The sequence below is a fragment of the Macaca fascicularis genome, chromosome 10 (genome assembly GCF_037993035.2).
Source record: "Macaca fascicularis isolate 582-1 chromosome 10, T2T-MFA8v1.1".
Taxonomy (NCBI): domain Eukaryota; kingdom Metazoa; phylum Chordata; class Mammalia; order Primates; family Cercopithecidae; genus Macaca; species Macaca fascicularis.
In genome coordinates, this window is record NC_088384.1 from 93,919,258 (window position 1) to 93,940,323 (window position 21,066).

General features: G+C 42.0%; 1 protein-coding gene across 2 annotated transcripts in view; it reads left to right on the top strand.

Annotated features, from left to right (window-relative positions):
- Positions 1 to 21,066, top strand: part of CTNNBL1 (catenin beta like 1) — a 176,606-nt gene that overhangs the window by 106,543 nt on the left and 48,997 nt on the right. For both annotated transcript variants that reach the window (XM_005568970.4, XM_074005298.1), the window contains one exon: positions 1,551 to 1,732. In XM_005568970.4, coding sequence (XP_005569027.1) covers positions 1,551 to 1,732 — 182 coding nt within the window. The remainder of the gene's footprint in view (positions 1 to 1,550; positions 1,733 to 21,066) is intronic.

The window sequence follows — 21,066 nt, forward strand, 5'->3', positions numbered from 1 at the left end:
CACAGTGCTAAGTAGGTGCTCAGTAAATATTGCATATTGGTTTGGTTGGTTTATTTACCAGCGGTAGCAAGATAGGAAATAACTGACTTGCTTCTCTCTACTTCAGAGTATTTAAAAAAAAAAAATTAAGATTGTGGAAAAATTATAATCCCTAGGGAAGTATCTGCAAGAATAGCAGCCAGTGGCACTATTATTCTATGACCTTTTGCTTCAAGAGGAAAAACACCTTTTTTTTTTTCTTGAAAATAGTTTATCTTTTTAAATTCTACATGTGCATTATGGAAAAATGAGAAACTGAGATATAGGAAAAGGAAAAATAAGATGCAGGAAAAGCATCTGACACAACCCAACATTCTTTGATACCAATAGTTCAGCTAGGAATAGAAGAGAACTTCTTTAACCATTGATAAAGAGCTTCTGCAGAAAACCCATAGCTAACATCCTGCTTCATGGTGAAAGACTGGATATTTTCTTCCTAAGACAAGGACAAGGATTTTCACCCTCATCACTGCTGCTGGGCATTGTCCTGGAGGTTCTAGCCAAGGCAATTAGGCAATATAATGGAATAAGAGGCATCTATATTAAAAAGGAAGAAGTAAAACTGTTTGCAGTTAACATAATATATATAGAAAATCCTAAGGAATCTACTAAAAGATTATTAGAACTAACAAACAAGTTTAGCAAGTTTGCAGGAAGTAAACCAGTTTTATTTCTATTCACTTGCAATAAGCAATCCAAAAATGAACTAAGCAAACAATGTTGATAGCAGCATTATTCATAATAGCCAAAGGGTGGAAACAAACCAAATGTCCCTCAACTGATAAATGGACCAATTGTGGCATGTGTTATTCGGCAATAAAAAGGGATGAAGTACTGATACATGCTACAACGTAGATGAACCTTGAAAACATTGCCAAGGGAAAGAAGCGAGTCATAAGAGAACATGTAATATATGGTATCTACTTACATGAAATGTCTAGAATAGGCAAATCTGTAAGACAGAATGTACATCAGTGGTTGCTTAGGGCTGGGATGGGAAGAAGAGGGTAGGGGGTGATAAGAGTAGGTGGTTTCTTCTCAGGGTAATGAAAATGTTTTATAATTGACTGTGGTGGTAGCTGACATATCTGTGAATATACTAAAACCCATTGAGTTGTACATTTCAAATGGTAGAAATTGTATAGTATGTGAATTGTCTCAATAAAGCTGTTAAAGAAAAAAGAATAATGAAATGTCTGTAATCTCAACATCATGAAATAATCTCTTATAATTTTAATCTCTTTCTTTCCAGTCATTTTTAATGTACATTTTTCATGTGTAATTGTGGTAATGCTTCATAAAGAATTTTGAGTATTGCCTTTTGTGTTTATCATTCTGACCATAAGAATTTGTCCACCCTATTGTAAATGTCTTCTCCTAATGGTTAACAAGTATGTAATATTTCCATTTAGATATACAATGTGTACGGCGGCAAATACCTTTTTTTTTTTTTTCCTAAGCACTATAATTTCGCCATGAAATACCTCATCTGAAACCTCTTTTGTTCACAGGGAAAAGAAGATCTCCCGGAGCAGTGCCCTGAAAGTGCTGGACCATGCCATGATTGGCCCCGAAGGCACAGACAACTGCCATAAATTTGTTGACATTCTTGGCTTACGAACCATCTTTCCCCTCTTTATGAAATCTCCCAGGAAGATCAAGAAAGTGGGAACCACTGAGAAGGAACATGAAGGTAGGGTTCACTGGACGAGTCAGCCTAATGTAGGTGCATTAGGAGAAATAGGGAAATGTGAACTACTTTGAAAAATTCTGATGTGTTTGGGGGTAGAGAGGAAGAGTGCTACCTTTTTCTTAGTATTTTCTTATTTTTCATGAATGAAAACGAGACCCCAGGTGACTGATAGCCTTTGTTACACCAGTTCTCTGCTTGTTTGAATCCTGGTGGTTCCATTTCCTTCTGGACTGTTAATAAGTCTGTGTGTGAGGGTTTTGTTTTCTTCACTATCATTTGTAGCGAGGTGTCTCTCTGATGGAAGACCCTTTTGAAAAGAGTAATGAGGTGGCAACACATGTCACCTCCAGAGTGGTGCTTTCGTGTATTTCTGTACTAAAGTATGATTCAGCCAACATCAGGAATTGCTGAAATAAACTATTTATAGCCCAGATTCCCCTTTTTATGTTTCTCCTCCCTGATGGTGCACACTTCCAGCAAAATGCTGCCATGAATTGCGACGCTGTAACCAGAGTAGTTTCTGCTAGGCCAGGCTCTTCCTGCTGTTGTCTAGTGGCCTGCTGCAGCCCTCTCCCCAATAAATAGCCACAGTGCAATCTGGAAGGCCAGGGATTTATGAGCATTGACAGTTCTGCTGGAGCCTGGCAGACACTTGCACCAGGGAATTTACATGGTTGGATGGTTATTTTAAAGTGTGGGGAGCGGGTGGAGAGGAGTGGGGAGGTAGTGTGTTGAGAGAGGAGGAGAAGCTGAGCTGACTGGCTCATTTGGTTGTCTTCTCAGAAGCAATGTTCGTCCCATGGTTTAGGAGGCTTTTTTTTTGTCAGTGCTTGGTGGAATTGGCATGGGTATCTGCAGGATCTTTTGTATTCCTCACCCTCGTAGACAAAAGTTTGAGAACTCCCGCCTCTCTCTTTTCCAATTGACTTGGCTTAGTCTCTCCCAACTTGGAGTGGCTAAAGGGAAGGTAGTGTGACCTACCTTCAGTGGTTACCTTCAGTGATACCTTCTCTATCAAATCAACTCTCCAGAGACAACAGGAAATCTGGCTGGAGAAAGGAGGAACTGGCCTTGCAAATACTGTGGCCTAGAGACCTGAGAACAAGTAGAGACTTCAGTTTAACTCATTTTGACCAAACGCTAGCTATAAATATGTTAACCCCAAGCTAGATTTTCCCCGCTGAAAATTCAGCAAAATGAGTCCCTGGGAGAGGGATTGGAGGGGGTCTTGGAGATCTAGAAGATAAACTTTTCAGACAGTCACCATTCTTTAAAAGCCTGCCAGTTTCCTGGCCCGGCTGCACTATTGGCTATCATATTTAAAACTCACAACCTATGAAGTATTGGTGGCATCCTTATCTTTTTTTTTTTTTAGAGGAGATGAACTGAGACAGCAACCGAGCCGTGGGTTCTGCAGCTAACTAGCTGTGTGACTTTGGAACCTTGGCTTAACTTCCCTTTGCTACATTTTCCTTTCTGGTCTATAAGATGAGGGAAGTGGACTAGTGAACTAGAAGCTGTGATAGCCGCACCTTCAGATTCTCAGGAACAAGCCCTGGTTGTCAGGGTTGCCTGTGAGCCAGGACACTCCTCAGGGTTGATGCTGTGGCTGACCTGTGGGGTTCCACTGAGAGACCTGAGGCTGCATCTTGAGTGTGCTGGAAGAGAGTGTGAAGGAAAACAGACCTTAGCAGGCTCCTGCTCTGTTGGCATGGCACTGAGAAGAGGAGGAAGTGACAGATTCAGTGAGCAGCTACTTTTCTTCTGAAAAAATGTGCCCAGTGGCCTGCTGGCAACAGTACATTTGCTTTAGAGTACCCGCATTAGGAATGTGATAGCATTATGTTAGTGAGGGCAATGGCTTGGTAAGACATCTCCTAGATGGCATGTTTGGGCTGTAATGGCTGGGGAGGATGTGCTCTGCATCCTGAGTGGACCAGCACCCAGATAGCAGAAGTGAACCCCAAGAAGAAAGCATGGCCCTCCACTCCTGCCACCCCTGCTGGCTGCCACTCCTGCAAACCGACCTTCGGCCATGAATGGCCAAGTGAGAACGGAGGCAGAGCAGAGCAGTGCACACTGTGCAAGGTTTTTTTGTCCTATCCTCTGGGTAAGACTGTGCTCTTCATTGGCCTCTGTGTGCCAGCCCTTCTCACGTAAGTGGGCCAGATTTGTGTGCTGAGCTAGAGCACAGTGGTCCCAGAGCATCAGGAACACTGGTGGGTGTGCCCAGCTCATTCCTGTCCCCGGGCTTCCACCACGCTCTTCCCTCCATGTGCAGTGATTTTCTCCGACCTGTCTGCCTGGCTATCTTTTGGTTGTCCTTGATCTTTAGTTTTTCTTTTTTTCTTTTTTATTTTTGAGACAGAGTCTCACTCTGGTGCCCAGGCTGGAGTGCAATGATATGATCTCGGCTCACTGCAGCCTCTACCTCCCAGGTTCAACTGATTCTCCTGCCTCAGCCTCCTGAGTAGCTGGGACTACAGGTGCCCACCACCATGCCCAGCTACTTTTTGTGTTTTTATTAGAGATGGGGTTTCACCCTGTTGGCCAGGCTGGTCTTGAACTCCTGACCTCAAGTGATCCGCCCGCCTTGGCCTCCCAAAGTGCTGGGATTAGATTATAGACATGAACCACTGGGCCCAGCCTGGTCCTTAGTTTTGATGTCACTTTCTCAGGGAAGCATGTCATGAACCCCTAGACTAGGACAGAATCTTCTGTTCAGTGGACTCTTGGTCTCAGGACTCTGCCTTCATAGCCCTTGAAATTATGGAACCAATGGCCTTGTCACCTCTAGATCCCATTGCCTGGTCCCATGGTGCTTGGCATGTGGTAGATGCACAGTAAATGTTTCTTGACTGTGTAATGAACAGCCATTTCCCTGAAAGGCTCATTGAGGACAAACATGGGTTTGGGGCTTTCCTCAGAAACTGACAAGGTTGAAGTCAATACAGTTGATTTCAGTTCAGATTGATGGTTGTCAGTCAGTCATACACATAGAGTGAATGGTGTTTCCCCAGCTTGTTTGGAAGCTAAAATGAGTGGGTTGCTAGCCCTAAGTTTTACTCTGTCACATTGGCTTGGAGATTATGGCAGAACCCCCACTTTAGAGCCACACCCTTAAGAGCTTTGCTATACACAGACTTTCCCTACAGGCAAGGCCACCCTATGACAGGCACCTAGGGGTAGCCCAGCTCCTAGGTGGAGCACTGAGGCCTGGGAAGCAGCTCGCCAGTCCAGAAGCTCTAGAGAGCTACCCCACACTCTTGCCTTTCTGTCTTGTGAAGCTTCAGGGGCTTGTCGCTGTTGTCCACAGGAGCACCAGGATGGCTAACTAGCAGAAAGGAGAGGTTTATTGATGATAGGAGTTTGTAAACTAGGAAGAGACAATCTGTGGCGTGTACCAGCGGTGCTCTGTCTTCAAAAAGCGAAAGGGCAGGTTGGGTTTTAGGCCTCACAAGGTCTGTATTAGACAACAGAGTCATACACGTTCAGCAGTTTTGGGGGGAAAGTTACACATACTATGAGAGGAGTCAAGTGCATACGCAATGGGTAAACATAGGTAACACATCCCGCGTTCACTCTGGGGCGGGGTTTTAGCATTAAAATGAGGTAGCATTTGGCTCTTTATGTCAAAAGGTGAACTGTAAGACACAAAGTGTGTGTACAGCCTCTCTGAGCTTGTTGAAGTCTGCAGTTGCTTATCAGAAAAGAATGTTTGCAGAGCCAATCCTCTGTCCAGTCAGAGTTCGGAGAGGTCTGATAATTTGCCTGATATTGGTAGGGAGTTTCACAAGAGGGTGTTTTTTTCTTGTAGCCATGGCAATTCAGGGAGTTACTCTGCCAGCTGAGCCCCAAACCCTCCACCTGTAGGTAACATTTATTTCCTTAACCTTAGAGTCCATCTTAGTTGAAAAAGGGGCATCTGTTTGGTCCCTCCAAAATATCACACATTCTGGTTTGCCTCTTGAAGTCCATCCTGGTCCAATCATAGCCCCTGTCACCTCCTAGGGCCTTCCCCTGACTCCCAAAGTCACAGTGCAGCCTGAGGTGGTACGGATGGATCTGCTGCTTATCAATTGGGCCATCTTGGGCAAGTTCCTAAGCTCCCTGGGCTGCACTTGTCCTATCTGTAAAATAATGAGGCTAGGATCTACCATGAAGGATGTTTGCAAGAGTCAGATGAGATGACATGTAGATGCTTAGCATAGGCCCCAGAATAAAGCAGGCACCGTAAGAGACCTTAAACTGTCTCTACCTCTGCCCACCCTGGCTTTAGTCACACATACCCATGGGGATGGCCAGGCAGAGAAAATGCCCACACCTCTACTGTGGGAGGACCAGGAGAGGGTAGGTCGGTTTTACTGGCCTGTGATCTAATTGCTCCATGATAACTGTGGGCAAGTGGGCAAATCCATTATTGATGGGAGTGTCAGGAGTCAAGCTATGCTAAGTAGTGAGTGACATATAAACAGCTGTGTTCCCAAACCAACAGAAGGGTTTGAGAGATGGGAGTTTCTAGATTAAGGTGACTCTAAAGAGGGGAGTAAAAGCAAAACTGCCCTTACAACCTAGAATGCTAGAATTTAGTTCCTCTTTTGTGATTTGGGATGGGGAAGGAAAAGAATTATTATAATTGAAATCCATTCAGGTTTGCATAATAAAACCTTCAGAAATAGATCAGGGCAGGCACTAAGCTTGGGGGATGGGTTGGAAAGAAATGATTTGCCCTTGGGTGCACTAGCACGATTGGCTGCCTCCTTGGTTTTAAAAGAATAGCACAGTATATATTGTCTCCTTGGTATTAACTGCTTCAGAATAGGAGGGAAAAAGAAAAGAGGTGGAAGAAGAAAAGAGGTGGGATCCAGAAATGGCATCTGACCTTTACTTCTTGTCTCTTTTTAAAATTCTTATTAAAATAAGTCCAGTTTTCCTCGTATTGCTTCATTAGGTATGTGAGTTATTGAGTTTGTAGCAGTTCTAGTTAATTGCACTGTTTTAACACAGTTCCCCTGGAGGCTGTTAAGAGCTTTAAGGGGGTGAGCTACTGAGCAGCGTGTAGGTGTGTGGTGTGCATGCTAGGTATATACACACATTTTTACCTTTTCAGCAGTGACAGCAGTTGATAATAGGTCAGTGCTTTAAAGAATACTTTTCTGTCATCAGCAAAGAATTATAAGTGATTCCGGTGGACTCCACATGTCAGGTAGCATACAGCTGCCTTGTGTATCTTCCTAATAGCGAGGAAGTCGGGTCAGAGCTCCCACACCGCCTCCTAGGATTAGAAGAAGGAAACGGCAAAACCTTTCCTGCAGTCAGAAAAGAAGGGAGTTTAGCCAACATAGACAAAATGAAACATTTTTAAAAGTCTCCGTGCTGGGCTATAATGACATGGCATTGTTTGAGGCCAGCTTTTACTGGGGCTCTTGCTATGTTCAAAATATAACAGAGACCTAGTATGTGACAGGTCCAGTGGAGACAAGGAACAGAATACAGGGCTTGTCCTGGGGGAGACTAGACTGCTCTTCCTAGTATTCTATCTCCAGCTCCTTTCCTCAGCCTGGCCCTTAGGCATTTGTTTTTGAATAGATTGGCAGTGTCTTCCCCCAGTTCCCTTTTTTTCCTTCCATGCATTCTCCTTGGGTGATCTCATCTACTCTTGCAGCTTTAACCTTTATTGACTCCCAGATCTTCAATCTAGTTCTCACTCCCAAACTCTGGTTGACACAGCTAATAATCAGCAGACAGCACCAGATATTCAAACTCAGCTTGTTCAAAACCATATACATTCCTTCACTGCCGTCATCTTTTCTGCTTAGTAAATGGCACCAGCCTCCTTCCCACCACCCTCTGTGGAAATCAACATGCCATGCATAACTCTAATATTCCCCATGTGTCATTGATCGTCAGCCCTATGAATTCACCTTAGAAAAACTCTTAACCAGTCCTTTACGTTGCCACTGTCTCTGCCCTCATCATCTCTCCTGAACTTCACTGCAGTCTTAAGTCTGTCTGCTTTAGTCTCCCAATTCTCATGTCCTCTCAAAGTTACCACCCAGGTAGGAGAGACTCCCAGCCCTCAGCAAAGTTACAGTTTGAAGAAGGAGGAAAACAGACATGAGGAAAAAGCAATTTTATAGATATTTACCACAAAACTATATTACAATTACAAAGACATACTTGACAAGAATGTTTCATTGTTAGAGGGAACACAAGAACAGAAATGCCTACAGATGAAGGCACTTCTGGTGGGAGGGAGATTATGGTACAGACTGAAACAAAAGGCATTAGAATTTCAGCCAATATGTTCATTTGTTATTCCCTATATTCAGCATTTGTAGGAGTGTCTTTACACATCTGATCATGTTTGAGCCTTACAACGGCCCCTCAAGCTTGGTGTTATTTCTCATTCTGAAGATGGGGTCATTGTGAGACTCACTGAAATCATGGCTTTAGGTCATACAGTGGGTAAGTGGCTAAATTGGGAGTCAGGCCCTTCCTCAGCTCCTGATCACAAATGTCACACTCATTTCACAAAGTCATTGCCATTATTATTTGTTGTCATGGGTCCAGACTAGCCTGCTCTTCTCTGAATTGCTGATAGTCCTTCTTGATCAGAAGCCCTTGGTGCTTTGACAAGTCATCGTAGTGGTAGGGACTCTTACCGTTTCAAATTATAGAAGTTATCAGGGGCAGATGGCAAAATAACTTGATGAAATTGTTGTTTGGCATTTCTACCGCCTATCATAGTGCTTGGTGCATGGTAGGTGCTCAGTAAATATTGAGTGAATGAATAAATGAATTTATTTAACACCTTTGTATCATGTACTGGTTATAATCAACATGAGACACATGCTAGTCATTAAGAGCATTATGAAAGTCAGAGTGTTGTTAATGAGTTAACCAATTTATGGTTCTACCATAAGGCTGCTCAGCATCTGTCCTGTAGTAGTTTTCAATATATGTTTGTTTATTTGTTTATCTTTAAGATCAAAATTAACACCTACCTTCTTGGGTAAGAATTATTTGAAGTAACTGATGCAAATCTAACACAATGTTGGGGGTATCTTAGTCCATTTTGTGTTGCTATAACAGAATACCTGAGACTGCATAATGTATAAAAAAAGTAGTTCATTTGGCTCACAATTCTGGAAGCCGGGAAGTCCAAGATCAGGCAGCCCATCTGGTGAGGGCCTCATGCTGCATCAACTCATGGTGGAAGGCAAAAAGCGAAATGATTGTGTGCAGAGAGCAAGCACAAGAGACAGACTTGCTTTATAACAACCTTCTCGCGGTAAGTAATCTAGTCCAGCAAGAGCAAGACTTGCTTCATTCCCACCAGACTACGTTAATCCCTTTGTGAGGGTGGATCTCGCATAGCCAGATGCCTTGTAAAGGTCTCACCACCTCTCAACACCATTACATTGACAGTGAAATTTCACCATGAGTTTTGGTGGGGAATAACCACATCTAGACCATAACAGCTGGGTTGATAAATATTGGTTTAGATCATTTTAATACCAACTCCAGACATCACACTATAATAAATGTCCCATTAGTGGTTGAAGAAGCCCAGAGAAAGGAGTATCCTTAGGGATTCTGGGAAGGCTTAAGAGATGAGATAACATTTGAGTACTCTTCAAAGGATAAATAGTATTTAATTATTATGCCAGGGAAGGAATGGCAGAGGCAACAGTGGGCACTCGGCATGTATAGCTAGATGTGATATAGATGATGAAGAACATGGGCTTTGGATTAAAACAGGACTTAGGTTGGTGTCCTGGTTCTGTCATTTACCAGCTGTGTGACTTTGGGAAAGTTGCTTAACCTCTCTGAGCCTGCAATTTTTTTCTGTTGTAAAATTGAGTTACTCTTAGGATCTATCTCATAAGGGTGACAAGTGAAGATTAAATGAAATAATACAGATCAAGTGCTTAGCATAGACCCTGTTTCATTAGTATTCGTGGCTGGAATGAGGATGAGTTTCCAGTTTGTATTCCTCCTCCTTCTATGTTGGTAATTTTAGAAGTACTTGCCAGAAGAAATTCTTTTCCTTCCTGAATCTGCCAGTCCTAGAGGCCGGCTGTAAACTTGCCAGTTCTATGTGGAATACAAGATAAAAACCTTCCCTGAGAGGATATACCATGGAATCTCAGGTCCCTATTTCTCCTCTGTCTAACCTATAAACAGAGGATTCAGAGGCTGCCCCCACTACCCGTGTGCCCATATTTGTATTCTTCAAGCTTGATAATCACAGAGTTGGTTATAGTGGTCAGAACAATAAGCCAGTGAAGAGTGAACAGTATTTAAGGATGGCATTAAGCCATGTACTAGCAGCAGTTTATGTTAAATAAGGATGAAAATGTCTTGCTGTTGTTTTTTGTTGCTATTTGAAAATCTTATAATTGAATAGTTTCTGGATCAATTCCTTTTCTTTACCTCCAGCTGCTTGTCTTATTCCTGACCTCAGATGACAAAATGTAGGGATGCTGAAATAAACAATGTGTTTGGATCTGGGGTTCCTTTCATCAGGCTTGAGGGGATGATTTTGAGTGGTGCACATCTGGTTTGTTAACTGGTTCAAGTCATATTAAGGATTTACCCACAGGTCTTTCCAAGTAGAGCACAGCATAGCTGTTTGCCATTGAAGAAGACAGTGAGACAGGATGAATTTGCCATTCTGGAAGCAACTGTTCTCTTTCGAGGGAGTGGGGAAAACTGATGAATGGTCACTTCCCATTTATTGGGCATCTGTCTACTAAGCCTCAGGGCTTTACAGGTGCACATAAGTACCTTTATGAATTAGGCATTTCTGTCTTCTTTTCACAGGTGAGTTTCAGAGAGTTTGTCAGTTACCAAAATACCATTTAGCACATTAGTGACAGAGCAGAATTTGAGCCTAGGTCTACTTCTAAAGCTTCTTCCAACACCAGGGTGGCTCCAGTGGTTTTCTGGTTGGTAATCCAGAGGCAGCACAGAGTCATAGAAGGCAGATTGCTTTTGTAGGCAGATAGGCCTGATTTCATACCCAGCTCTATCCGCAAGCTAGCTAGTGGCCTTGGGCAAGTTATGTCTTCTCTCTGGACCTTGAATTCCTCCTCAGTCAAATAAGCCTGATTAAACCTTTCTTAGAATGTTTTGTGACAAATAATGATCATGAGTGTCTGATGTAGTCTCTAGCAGGTCAGCATTCAATATGGTAATATTATTGCACATTTGCCTTCTTTCAAAAATAGAATGGGTCCCTACCTCTTCCAGTTTTCATGTTTACATGCAGGATATAAACTTCTTGCCTTTTGTGGGTATGAAGCCCAGCTGTGACCCAGGACTTTATATGTGGATAGACTGGGTCATAACAGGAGCTTCTTGGGAAACGGGACAGCCACTGTTTTGCGTGATGGCATATTACCCTGGACCCTCAGTTACCATCCTGGTTATGCTAGCCCTTTTCAAATTCATTATGTCTTCAAATAAACCAGACTCTTCTGTTTCAGTTTGAAGCTCCCATTTTAGACTGCCCTTGCAGAGGGTCTATTTCTATGGATAGATGCCCCAAAGGCAGGTCAGTGAGGCTTCATTCATTCTTATATTAAACAAACCACCAGTCCCTGCTTTGTGTCAGGCTTGGTGCTGTAGTTAGAAGGTAAACAGGCTCACACAGCCCAGCTAGGGAGACGTAGAAGCCTGCATTTCTGTTACGAGGTAAAAATGTAAGGTGAATGAGCTGACAGCTCAGCTAGGGAGACAGACACAGAAACCTGCATTTATGTTACAAGGTAAAGATGTAGAAGGAAGTATGAGGCACTGTGGGAGAGCACAGGAGGGGCTCCCCGTCCGACCTGGGTAGTGAGAGTGGGTGATTAGAAACAGCCCCACCCTAGGAATGTGGCCCCCTGAGCCAAACCTTTGGTAAAAGTTAGCCAGGTAAAGGAAAGTCAATGGAAAAAGCAGCATGTATTTAAAAAAAAAAAAAAAAAAAAAAGTTGGGAGGGACAAACTGCAGTGAGCCTTAAACCTAGCTGACCATCAGAATCATCAGGAATCTCATTGAAATGTTGAGGACGTCCTCTCAGAGTTTCTGATTCCAGCGGTCTGCATAAAGTCAATGAATCTGTATTTTTACCAAGTTCCACAGGAGCATCCTCTGAGACCAGTCTGGTACCAGTCCTTGCTGAGGAGAGTATGGAGATTAGATAGTTGTAAGCAGAAGCCAGACCTGGAAGGACCTGTAGAGCTATTGCAAAGATTGACTTAGTTAATCTCTGGACAGTGTTGAGGACAGTACTGGTGCCCTAGTACCTAGTAAGTATTCATTAGGTGTTAGTAGTCATTGGTGTTAGGCTGGTTATTTTAACTATGCTATGCTGACAGAGGACTCTCCCAAAGTTTTACAGGTCATAGGTATAGTACTAATTTCAGTTATTTTGATAGTTTCAGCTAATTAGCCCAAATTCAGTTTTGATATTGAGGGCTTGGTTGGGGAGGATGAAGGAGAAACACTTATCACTCCTGTTTTTCTTTTGTGTTTTTCATTCTGCCTGGTAGAAACTTGGCTTTTTAGGGGCAGTATTACCAGAATTCTTACTTTAGAAGTAGAATTTTCCATTGATGCTCTGTTATTGTGTCAGTAAAACTCTGTTAGTTTTCATTTATAATCTTGATTAAGTTTTATAGAAATAGTTTAGGGTATAGTATATCTCTTTTATAGATAAAACAAATGCCAGCAATGTAGAAACAAAAGTAGAGAAATAGCCAGACTCCTTTAGTTATTTCTCCAGCATTTGTAAGTGGTGCCAAAATGGGGAAGTAACTTAGGAACTAGGAAGTAATTAACTGTGGGATCTGGTTTATTAAAAGTGAACACTTAATCTTTACTGGGATATGCTTCCTAATGTTGCCATTTGGGGGCCTTTTTTGTTCTTTGTCCACTAATAGGCTTTTAAATATATTAGCTCATTTCACCTAATCCTCACAATAACCCTATAAGCTGTGTATTATTACCCATACTTTATAGATGAGAACACTGAGGCCCAGATAACTTGTCATTTTCTGAAGGTCACACAGCTAGTACCTGGCCTTCCTAGGAACTGTACCTGGGATTTTCCTGCAGCTTCCAAAAACTGAATCACAAGCAGTGCTGTTCTGTTTTTGGTTTGTTTTGGTTTTTTAAATCATAAATTAAGGTTGCCAACCTGTAGTGGGATAATTTAAACTGTTTGGTGTCTTTTCTCTTCAGTCTCTTAAGCTGTCAGTAGTCTTGGCCCCAGTACTGCATAAATAACCTTCATCTCTCAATCCCAAACATTTTGCCCCGCCTCACTTTGTGTGCCTCTTCTTGGTCTTCAGACCTTAAGATGTGTCTTTGTACCCACTGTATCCACTCTACTCATGGTCTTCCATACCTGATGCCCAGCACTACTCAGCCTTCAGTTTCTGCTCCTAACCATTCCCTGCTTGGTTACCTTGCAAAGTTACGTGCCTTTAGGTAAACACTTCCCTTAGCATTCTGGCCTTTCTCCCTGTTGTCCCCCTCTTGAGAATGAGACATAAATATGTAGTTTCTACCCTGACTTGTCAGTTATCACCTAAAGAACTTTGACAAAATACATGTCCCTCCTCCAACAATTCTGAGGACTGGGGCTCCAAGCATCTATATTTTTAAAAAGCTCCAGATCCTCCTATAAAAAGAGAATAATGAAAGAAAAAAAGGAGGTAGGGGCTCTGGATTCTGTTGCCCAGCGAGTGTTGAGAGCTACTGGCCAGAATTCTCACAGCACAAGCCTTAGTAAGCACCCCTTTTACTTTCTCTCTGTGCCACTGGAAGATTTTTGAATGGTGGGTCTTTGGGGAAGGCTTGTTCAACACAGCTTTATTGCTTTATCTGAGTATGAATAAAATAAACTCATGTAGAAAATTTTTAAATTGTGAAAAAAGATGAAGGGAAAGTAAAAATCACCCCCAATCCTACCAGCCAGAGTTAATTACTGAAAACATCATGGACGCCATCCATTCAAACACCATGTTAGAGACTGTGTGTGTGTGTGTGTGTGTGTGTGTAGTTTTGTATAAAGGGATTCATGATGGATATACTGTTTTTACTCACTGCATCTTGGGCATTTTTTAGCAGGGGTGGGCCTTTTAATACAGTTAGGAACTAGACTGTATTTTTAGAAGGCAGGATATATTTCAGGTTAAATGATTAGGTTGTGGAGGTAATAGCAGTTTGGAAAGGTGAGCTGGGCTTAGATGGTGACATTGGCTCCTCTTTTTTTTTTTTTTTTTCTGAGATGGAGTTTCGCTGTCCTTGTCCAGGCTGGAGTACAATGGCGCCATCTCAGCTCACTGCAACCTCCGCCTCCTGGGTTCAAGTGATTCTCCTGCCTCAGCCTCCCAAGTACCTGGGATTACAGGCATGCGCCACCATGGCCCTGCTAATTTTTGTGTTTTTAGTAGGGACAGGGTTTCACCATGTCAGTCAGGCTGGTCTCAAACTCCTGACCTCAGGTGATCTGCCCCCCTCGGCCTCCCAAAGTGCTGGGATTACAGGCATGAGCCACCATGCCTGGCCGACATTGGCTCTTCTAAGTGTTGTGAATGTGTTGGGACTTCAGGGTAGTAAGACAGTGAGCTGCAGACTGAAGGCTAATGCATCCAGGTTCATTTGGTTATAGCATAAGAAGGGGAAGTGAAGATGCCTTTCAAATGGAATTTTTTTTTTAATGTGTGAATACTTGAATGTGTTAGACATGTTGGCATCTAACAGAAGATATAATGTGGAAGGGAGTAAACTGAAAATAAACTTGTATACATTTCACTGCTCATAAAGAATACAATTACGTGTGTGAGATGTTTGTTAGTGTCTACCTTCCTGGACTCTTGTAATATTGGATGTGATTTTTATATGCAGCAGCTTGCAGGTTGCTGGGGAAATGCTCTGTGTATTTAATCATCTTGCAGTCTTACTTGTTTGTTTTTTTTATGATAAGAAAATGTTGTTGGCTTGCCTTTGTAGCCAGATTGATTTTGCTTGTGGGTGTCCAGATGCTGATGAGCTGTAATTAGCATAAGAAGGAGGTTGAAAAGATGTTGAACATTGTTTCCAGGTAGCCAAACAAAGGATCCCCAAACAGAAATTATTCTCAAGTATCAGGTTCAAGAGAAGCAGCCCTGTTGTCTTTTAGGAGCAGTCTATTAAAGGGTGTGTATGTTAGGCTGGGTAGGTCACCTCTGCGGATGGGGCTGTAGAAACTTGCTGGGAACTGGTCCTGGGGGTGATTTTCTGACGCTGAACATCTCTCTTTGTGAGAGTAGTAAATTTAAATCACGTGGGTAGTCTCGTAGAAAGTAGCCCTGGGCTGGGTTCAGAAGACTTGGGTTTGTGTTTCTGCCATGACTGTTGTGCTTGGGTTCTGTGACTTGAGTGTCGTTTGCTCTCTTAACCTCAGTTTCCTCACCTTTAAGATGGAGACAGTGTTTCACAGTATGTGAGAATTGGATAAGATAATACACAAGAAAGTGCTTTATATACTATAAAATTATGCACGTGTATGACATGGTAGTGTTGTGGTGTGTATTACATTCATTGTTTTTCCCCTGTCTCTTCTACATTCCTTAAACTTTTTCTGAATAACACTTTTCTTCCTTGTCCCTGGCTCCAAAGTAGAAAGAAAAGTATGGTTAATTTGGTCCCTGTTAGCTGCAGGGTTATCATAAAATAAGTTAAGCATGTCATTTTGATAATCACTTAAAAAAAAAAAGCCTACAACTTTCTTAAATGTATTGATTACTAATAAATCATATCTATGTTAAGTATGCCTGCTGGCTGGCAAACTTCTGGAATAACAATGTTTGCTAGCCTAGTTAACTGGGTGATTTTCCTGATGATGTGTCATCTGGTCTGAGGCTGCGGTAGATATTGATGATGGCAATAGTGTGATAGTGTCTTACATTACTGAGTATTTGCTGTGTTCCAGTGTATACGTGATGTCATTATCCCTAACATCAACTCCATGTGGGTTATCATTAGCCGGCTTTATTACTGAGAAAACAGCCCCAAAGAAGTTAAGTACTTTTTCAAATTGTGCAGACAGTTTAATGTCTGCTAGGACCCCCCAAAGCCTGTGTTCTTGATCCTGGGCTTCAGTCTCTCTAGACATCGGAGAACTAAGAATTTACATGAATTTTAATCACCAAGGCAACAATCCAGTACCTTTAGCTGTTTTAGAAATAAACTAGAAAGATTTTTAATTCTGGCATGCCAAGGCAGGAAACCTCTATGATTAGGATTTTTGTATTTGGTAATGTGGGATGTGAACTTTTTAAAATAACTTTATTCTTCTATTTTGAAATAATGAACCATGCTGTAATAAAGTTTTTAAAATATATTTCATACAACGTTAGATGTGTTTTTCTAAGCTACAAGCTTGGCATGAGTTTCAGTAGCAGTGTGGTGGGAAATACACAGCCTTTTAGAAAATGCAGACATGAGTTCAAATCCCAGCTCACACCAGCTGTGTAACCTTTGGCATGTTAATTACCTTCATTGATCCCAGATTCCTCATCTATAACAGTGCTTCTTAAAGTTTGTATCACAGACGAATCACCTGGAGATCTTGTTAAGATGCAGATTGTGCTTCAGTAGGTCTGGGGTGAGGCCTAAGGTGTATTTCTAACCAGCCCCCAGGTAACGCCAAGGCTGCTGCTCCTCTGACCACACTTTAAGTAGCAAGAATCTATAAAATGGGATATTAATATCTGCCTCACAAGTTTATTGTGGCATGTAGTAGATGCTTAACAAATGTAAGTCCTCTTCCCTTCTCCTCACATACCTGGCAGTCTCTTGGGGATGGCCTTTAAAAAGTGGATCTGGAAATATTTATTCCTAGCATGTCTTATCTTTGTGAAAAGTCCCAGGTGACAGAAAGCATTTGGCAAGTAATGAGCTCAGGATTAAGCTTTAAGATGAAAGAAGCCCACATCTGATTCAGAGGCTCATCTTAAGGAGTTAGCCCAGAACTGGAGTCATTTAGGAAGTCTCTGTGCCAACCTTTGTAAGGTGGCTCAAAGGAAACCTCAACTGACTTCTTCCGTGAGTTCATCATTCTTCAGTTCTTCAGACAATACCTGTTGAACACTTAATGATTCCAGGCAAGGTTTAGATCCTGGGAGACACAGTGACCCACCTCAGACCCACCCTAGAGGCACTTACCTTTCTGTGGGGAGACAGCATGCAAATAATGATTACAATACATACATTAGAGGTTATGAAGTTGTCATTGGAAGCACCGAAGGAAGAAATGGACTTCCAGTCAACTTTGGGAGATCCTCCAGTCTCCCTGAGGAGATTAGAAAGATTCAAACTAGGTAGAAATTTCCCAAGTGGACAAGAAACAGAAGAGCTTTTAGGCCAGGGAATAGCATATACAAAGGCACAGAGAATGTGTTGGGACTCTGGGAAAGGCAAGTATTTCAGCTTTGCGCTCTTGGGGTTTGACCTAAAAGCTCAGTGAGCCAGACTGCTGTCTTTGTCAAGACTTAATAGGGGTAACCACGCAGGCAGAGTACCTGGACCAGGACAACCTTCTCCTAAATGGGTTGGATCATAATCCCGAAAGATACAATCCCAAATGCCATAATCCTGAATGTTGAAATCCCTGAACTCTAAAATCCTGAAAATCAGAATCACAGGAATCAGAAAAACTTCCAAAAGAGCAGCACCAGAGAAAATGAATGTGAATATATTCTCCGAGGAGAGCCATGTCCTAAAAGAAAAAAGTAGCAATTTATTGTGACACAAGACTTGAAAATATAGTTAATGATCGTGAAAGTCGACCACCTCTTATGGACTAGCTTTGTGTAATTGCCCATAATCTGTCTCTGTAATATACTTTTCATATGTCAAGTTTTCTTTCTGTTGTTTTTTTTTCCTTTTTTAGGCTCCCCCCACCACTATTTTAAATTGTTAGCCTTATTTCTTACAATTCACTTTGCTGTGTATTTCATCTTTGCATCATTTCCAATACTGCAGGTATAAATTGTGTAGGGACTTTTATAGAGTTCGAATTCATTTTATGCATTTTTTGCAAATTTGACTTGACGAAAGTACATTATCACAACATTGCCTTTGTGTATAAGCATTGTGTGTGTATGCAAAAACGTTGAAACTTCCTCCATAAATGAAGAGATGTCTTTTTGTGTATCTGCATTTGTTCAATGTAAAATTTCTCAAGATCTAGGCTCTTTGGGTGACTGCATATGTACAGTGGTGACCCAGCATCATTTTTGATTGATCTCATCAAGATTTAGGTTATTCATCACAGTATTTCAGATGACTGAAATTACAAAGCTGGGTGCACACCATCACCAACCCTAGTGATATGCACCTGTACATTTTCCCTTTTTCTTACCTACCTCATTATGAATAGGATTTGTCTGCTTATAACTGTCATACCCATACCACTGTCATTGGTATACCTGAGTGTTTATGCTTACAAAAATACGCATGTAATTATTGCCTATTTTATTGTGGAAAGTGGCCTATGAAGTATTCTGTCATGTTTTTATATATTTCTCAAACCCCTTTTTAAAATGTAAATAAGTATCTTTTAAGAATTTTGAAAGTATTTTCCCCAGAATTACATTTTTGAGATTTTAACATGCAGAATTATGACTGGATTCCCTCCTACACCAGCCTGAACAGACGCTTCTAGCCACAGTGTCATAGCTTTTGTATAAGCCTAAAATCTTCAGAAATGGAGAGTCAGGAAGGAATCATAGTCCGCATATTATTGTCTTCCTTGAGTATCATCTTTAAATCTACTAAATTCATTTTATCTTTTAAGATCTTTTGTAGATTCTTCTGTGTTGATCCTGGTTTTGGTTTCCTTAAGGCAAACATTTCCTTCTGTCTCTGCTTTGGAGTTCATTTAATGACATCAGTTAGGAATAACATAATAACATAAGTACCTCTTGAATTTAATCTCTTTGCAATTCATACCATCTCCAGTAACCCTGCTCCCCTTAGTTTCTCTCTCAGATAACGACAACCTTCTTCTATAACTGGCTTACTATTGGAATTCTTGCCCCTCTCCAGTCTATCCTGTGCTCCTTCCAGCGTCCCAGAAGACACAGATTCATATGGTTTGGCTCTGTGTCCCAATGCAAATCTCATCTCAAATTGTAATTCCCACGTATCCAGAAAGGGACTTGGTGGAAGGTGATTGGATCTTGGGGCCGGTTTCCCCCAATCTCTTCTCGTGATAATGAGGGAGTTCCCACGAAATCCAATGGTTTAAAAGTGGCAGTTTCCCCCACGTGCTTTCTCTGTCTCTCCTGCCACCTTGTGAAGAAGGTGCTTGCTTCCGCTTCACCTTCTGCCATGATTGTAAGTTTCCTGAGGCCTCCCCAGCCAGGCAGAACTGTCAGTCAATTAAACCTCCTTTCTTTGTAATTTGCCCAGTCTTAGGTAATATCTTTATAGTAGTGTGAACGGGAACTCGTACACAAATGAACTGCCTCTGGTGGCTGTAAAGTATGAATAAGATCCCGTGATTCTGCTGCTTAATCCTTTCAGGGCTTCTTAATACAGGTCTAGGATAAAATCTAGATTTTTGCATGACAGAAGACCTGCCCCTTTGGCCTTCTCTTGTCGGTACCCGCTTGCTCATCCCCTGCCCTGTTTCCACCTAGTCTAAACTAGGGAAGCCCCTCCTGGTGTTACTCTTTTCTCTCCTCCACGTCTTGACATTGGATGCATCCCCTCACTGAGATGCTCTTTTACCCACGTCTCTGTAAGACTGATTACTTATTCTTTGAAATCTCGCTCATTCTACTTCCTCCTTGAAGCCTCTCCTGATTTTCCATTTCTGTTCTGAGACTGCTGCCTTTCTTCTGCTCCCGGCAGCATCCATTTTGTACAGTGGTGGTTGGCTTGCTTGTTTCCACTCAGTTGTGAGCTCCGCTAGGCAAGGACTATGCCTTACGCGTGGGGGAACCCCTTTTGTCCTTTCTATCCCTTTAAGTATACTTAAAAGGAAAAAATAAACCTTTTTATTAGGGAAAATTTCAGAAATATACAAAGGTAGGGAAAATTATATATTGAATCCTTATGTACCCATCACTCAGCTTCAGTGAGTAATAACATTTTGCCAGTCTTGTTTGTTCCCGTCCCCTCTTTTTTTCCTGTAATACTTTAAGGCAACCTTAGACATCATGTAATTTTACCTTATGTGGAATTTTTAATTTATACAATCAATGGCTGATATGAGCAAAAGCCTTGGATTTAGGCATTTTCCTAGCTGGAATATATATGTTAGCAATAGAATCTATTGATAGTTCAGCTGTATACCATTAGATGCCGTAAATAACTTAGATCAGGGTTTCTCACCCTTGGCACTATTGACACTTTGAACCAGATAATTTCTTGTTGTAGGGGGCTCTCCTTCACACTGTAGAGTGTTCAGCAGCCTCCCTGGCCTCTTGCCACAGCTGGATGTCAGTAGCAACCCCCAGTCAGTCATCACAAACACACACATAAAAATTGCAGAATATCTTAAACACTGGAATCCTCCTAACCCTCCCCTGCACAACCCCCCACTGAGGACCACCGTCATAGAGAAAGGGAAGAATTTTATAGCTGTTGAGATCTTCCAGATCTCAGGACTGTTCAAGAGATAGTTGGGGAACTGAGTCCCAGAAAGGAAGTGTGCCTTTCTGATTATTACTATTCTTATTAATATTATGCTAGAGAATCAAATCTGTGTTTTCTGCTTCCTGTGCCAGCGTGTGTCTTACTCTACCACATGTGGTTTCTCGGGGCTACCAGGGTGATATCAGAGGCTGCCTAGGAGCAGGAAGAATTCCCTTGGCCCTGGTGTGGGTGTCTTCCCTGAACAGAGAAGACGACATGGCCAGGCTGAGGGGAGTTATGGAATACTGCTGCCAGCAAGGATGCACTGCTGCTGATTTGCAACCGTGTCCAGCATCTGCCGAGGCTGCCCATCATTCCCTTTTACCAAATATTTATGATGAAGCGGGCCGGGGAGCTCTTTCCTTGGGAATGCATCTTGGATTCCATAGTGGTAGACAAGTAGAATTTGTTTCACAGAAATTACTTTGAAGTTAGTTTTTGCCAGAAACAATCTGTTTTATATAAAGCAAAGGGACATTGGAGTTTCAGTTTATAGCTTTGTTCAAAATGGACTCTCTGCTTATTTCTCACAACTCATTCTGCTAAGCAGCACCCTGGAAAGTTGGGTGCTAGTAAATTTAGTTTGCCACTAGGAAGGCAGATTTAGGGTGGTAGAGAGACAGCTGGCTCATGAAGTGAGATCAAA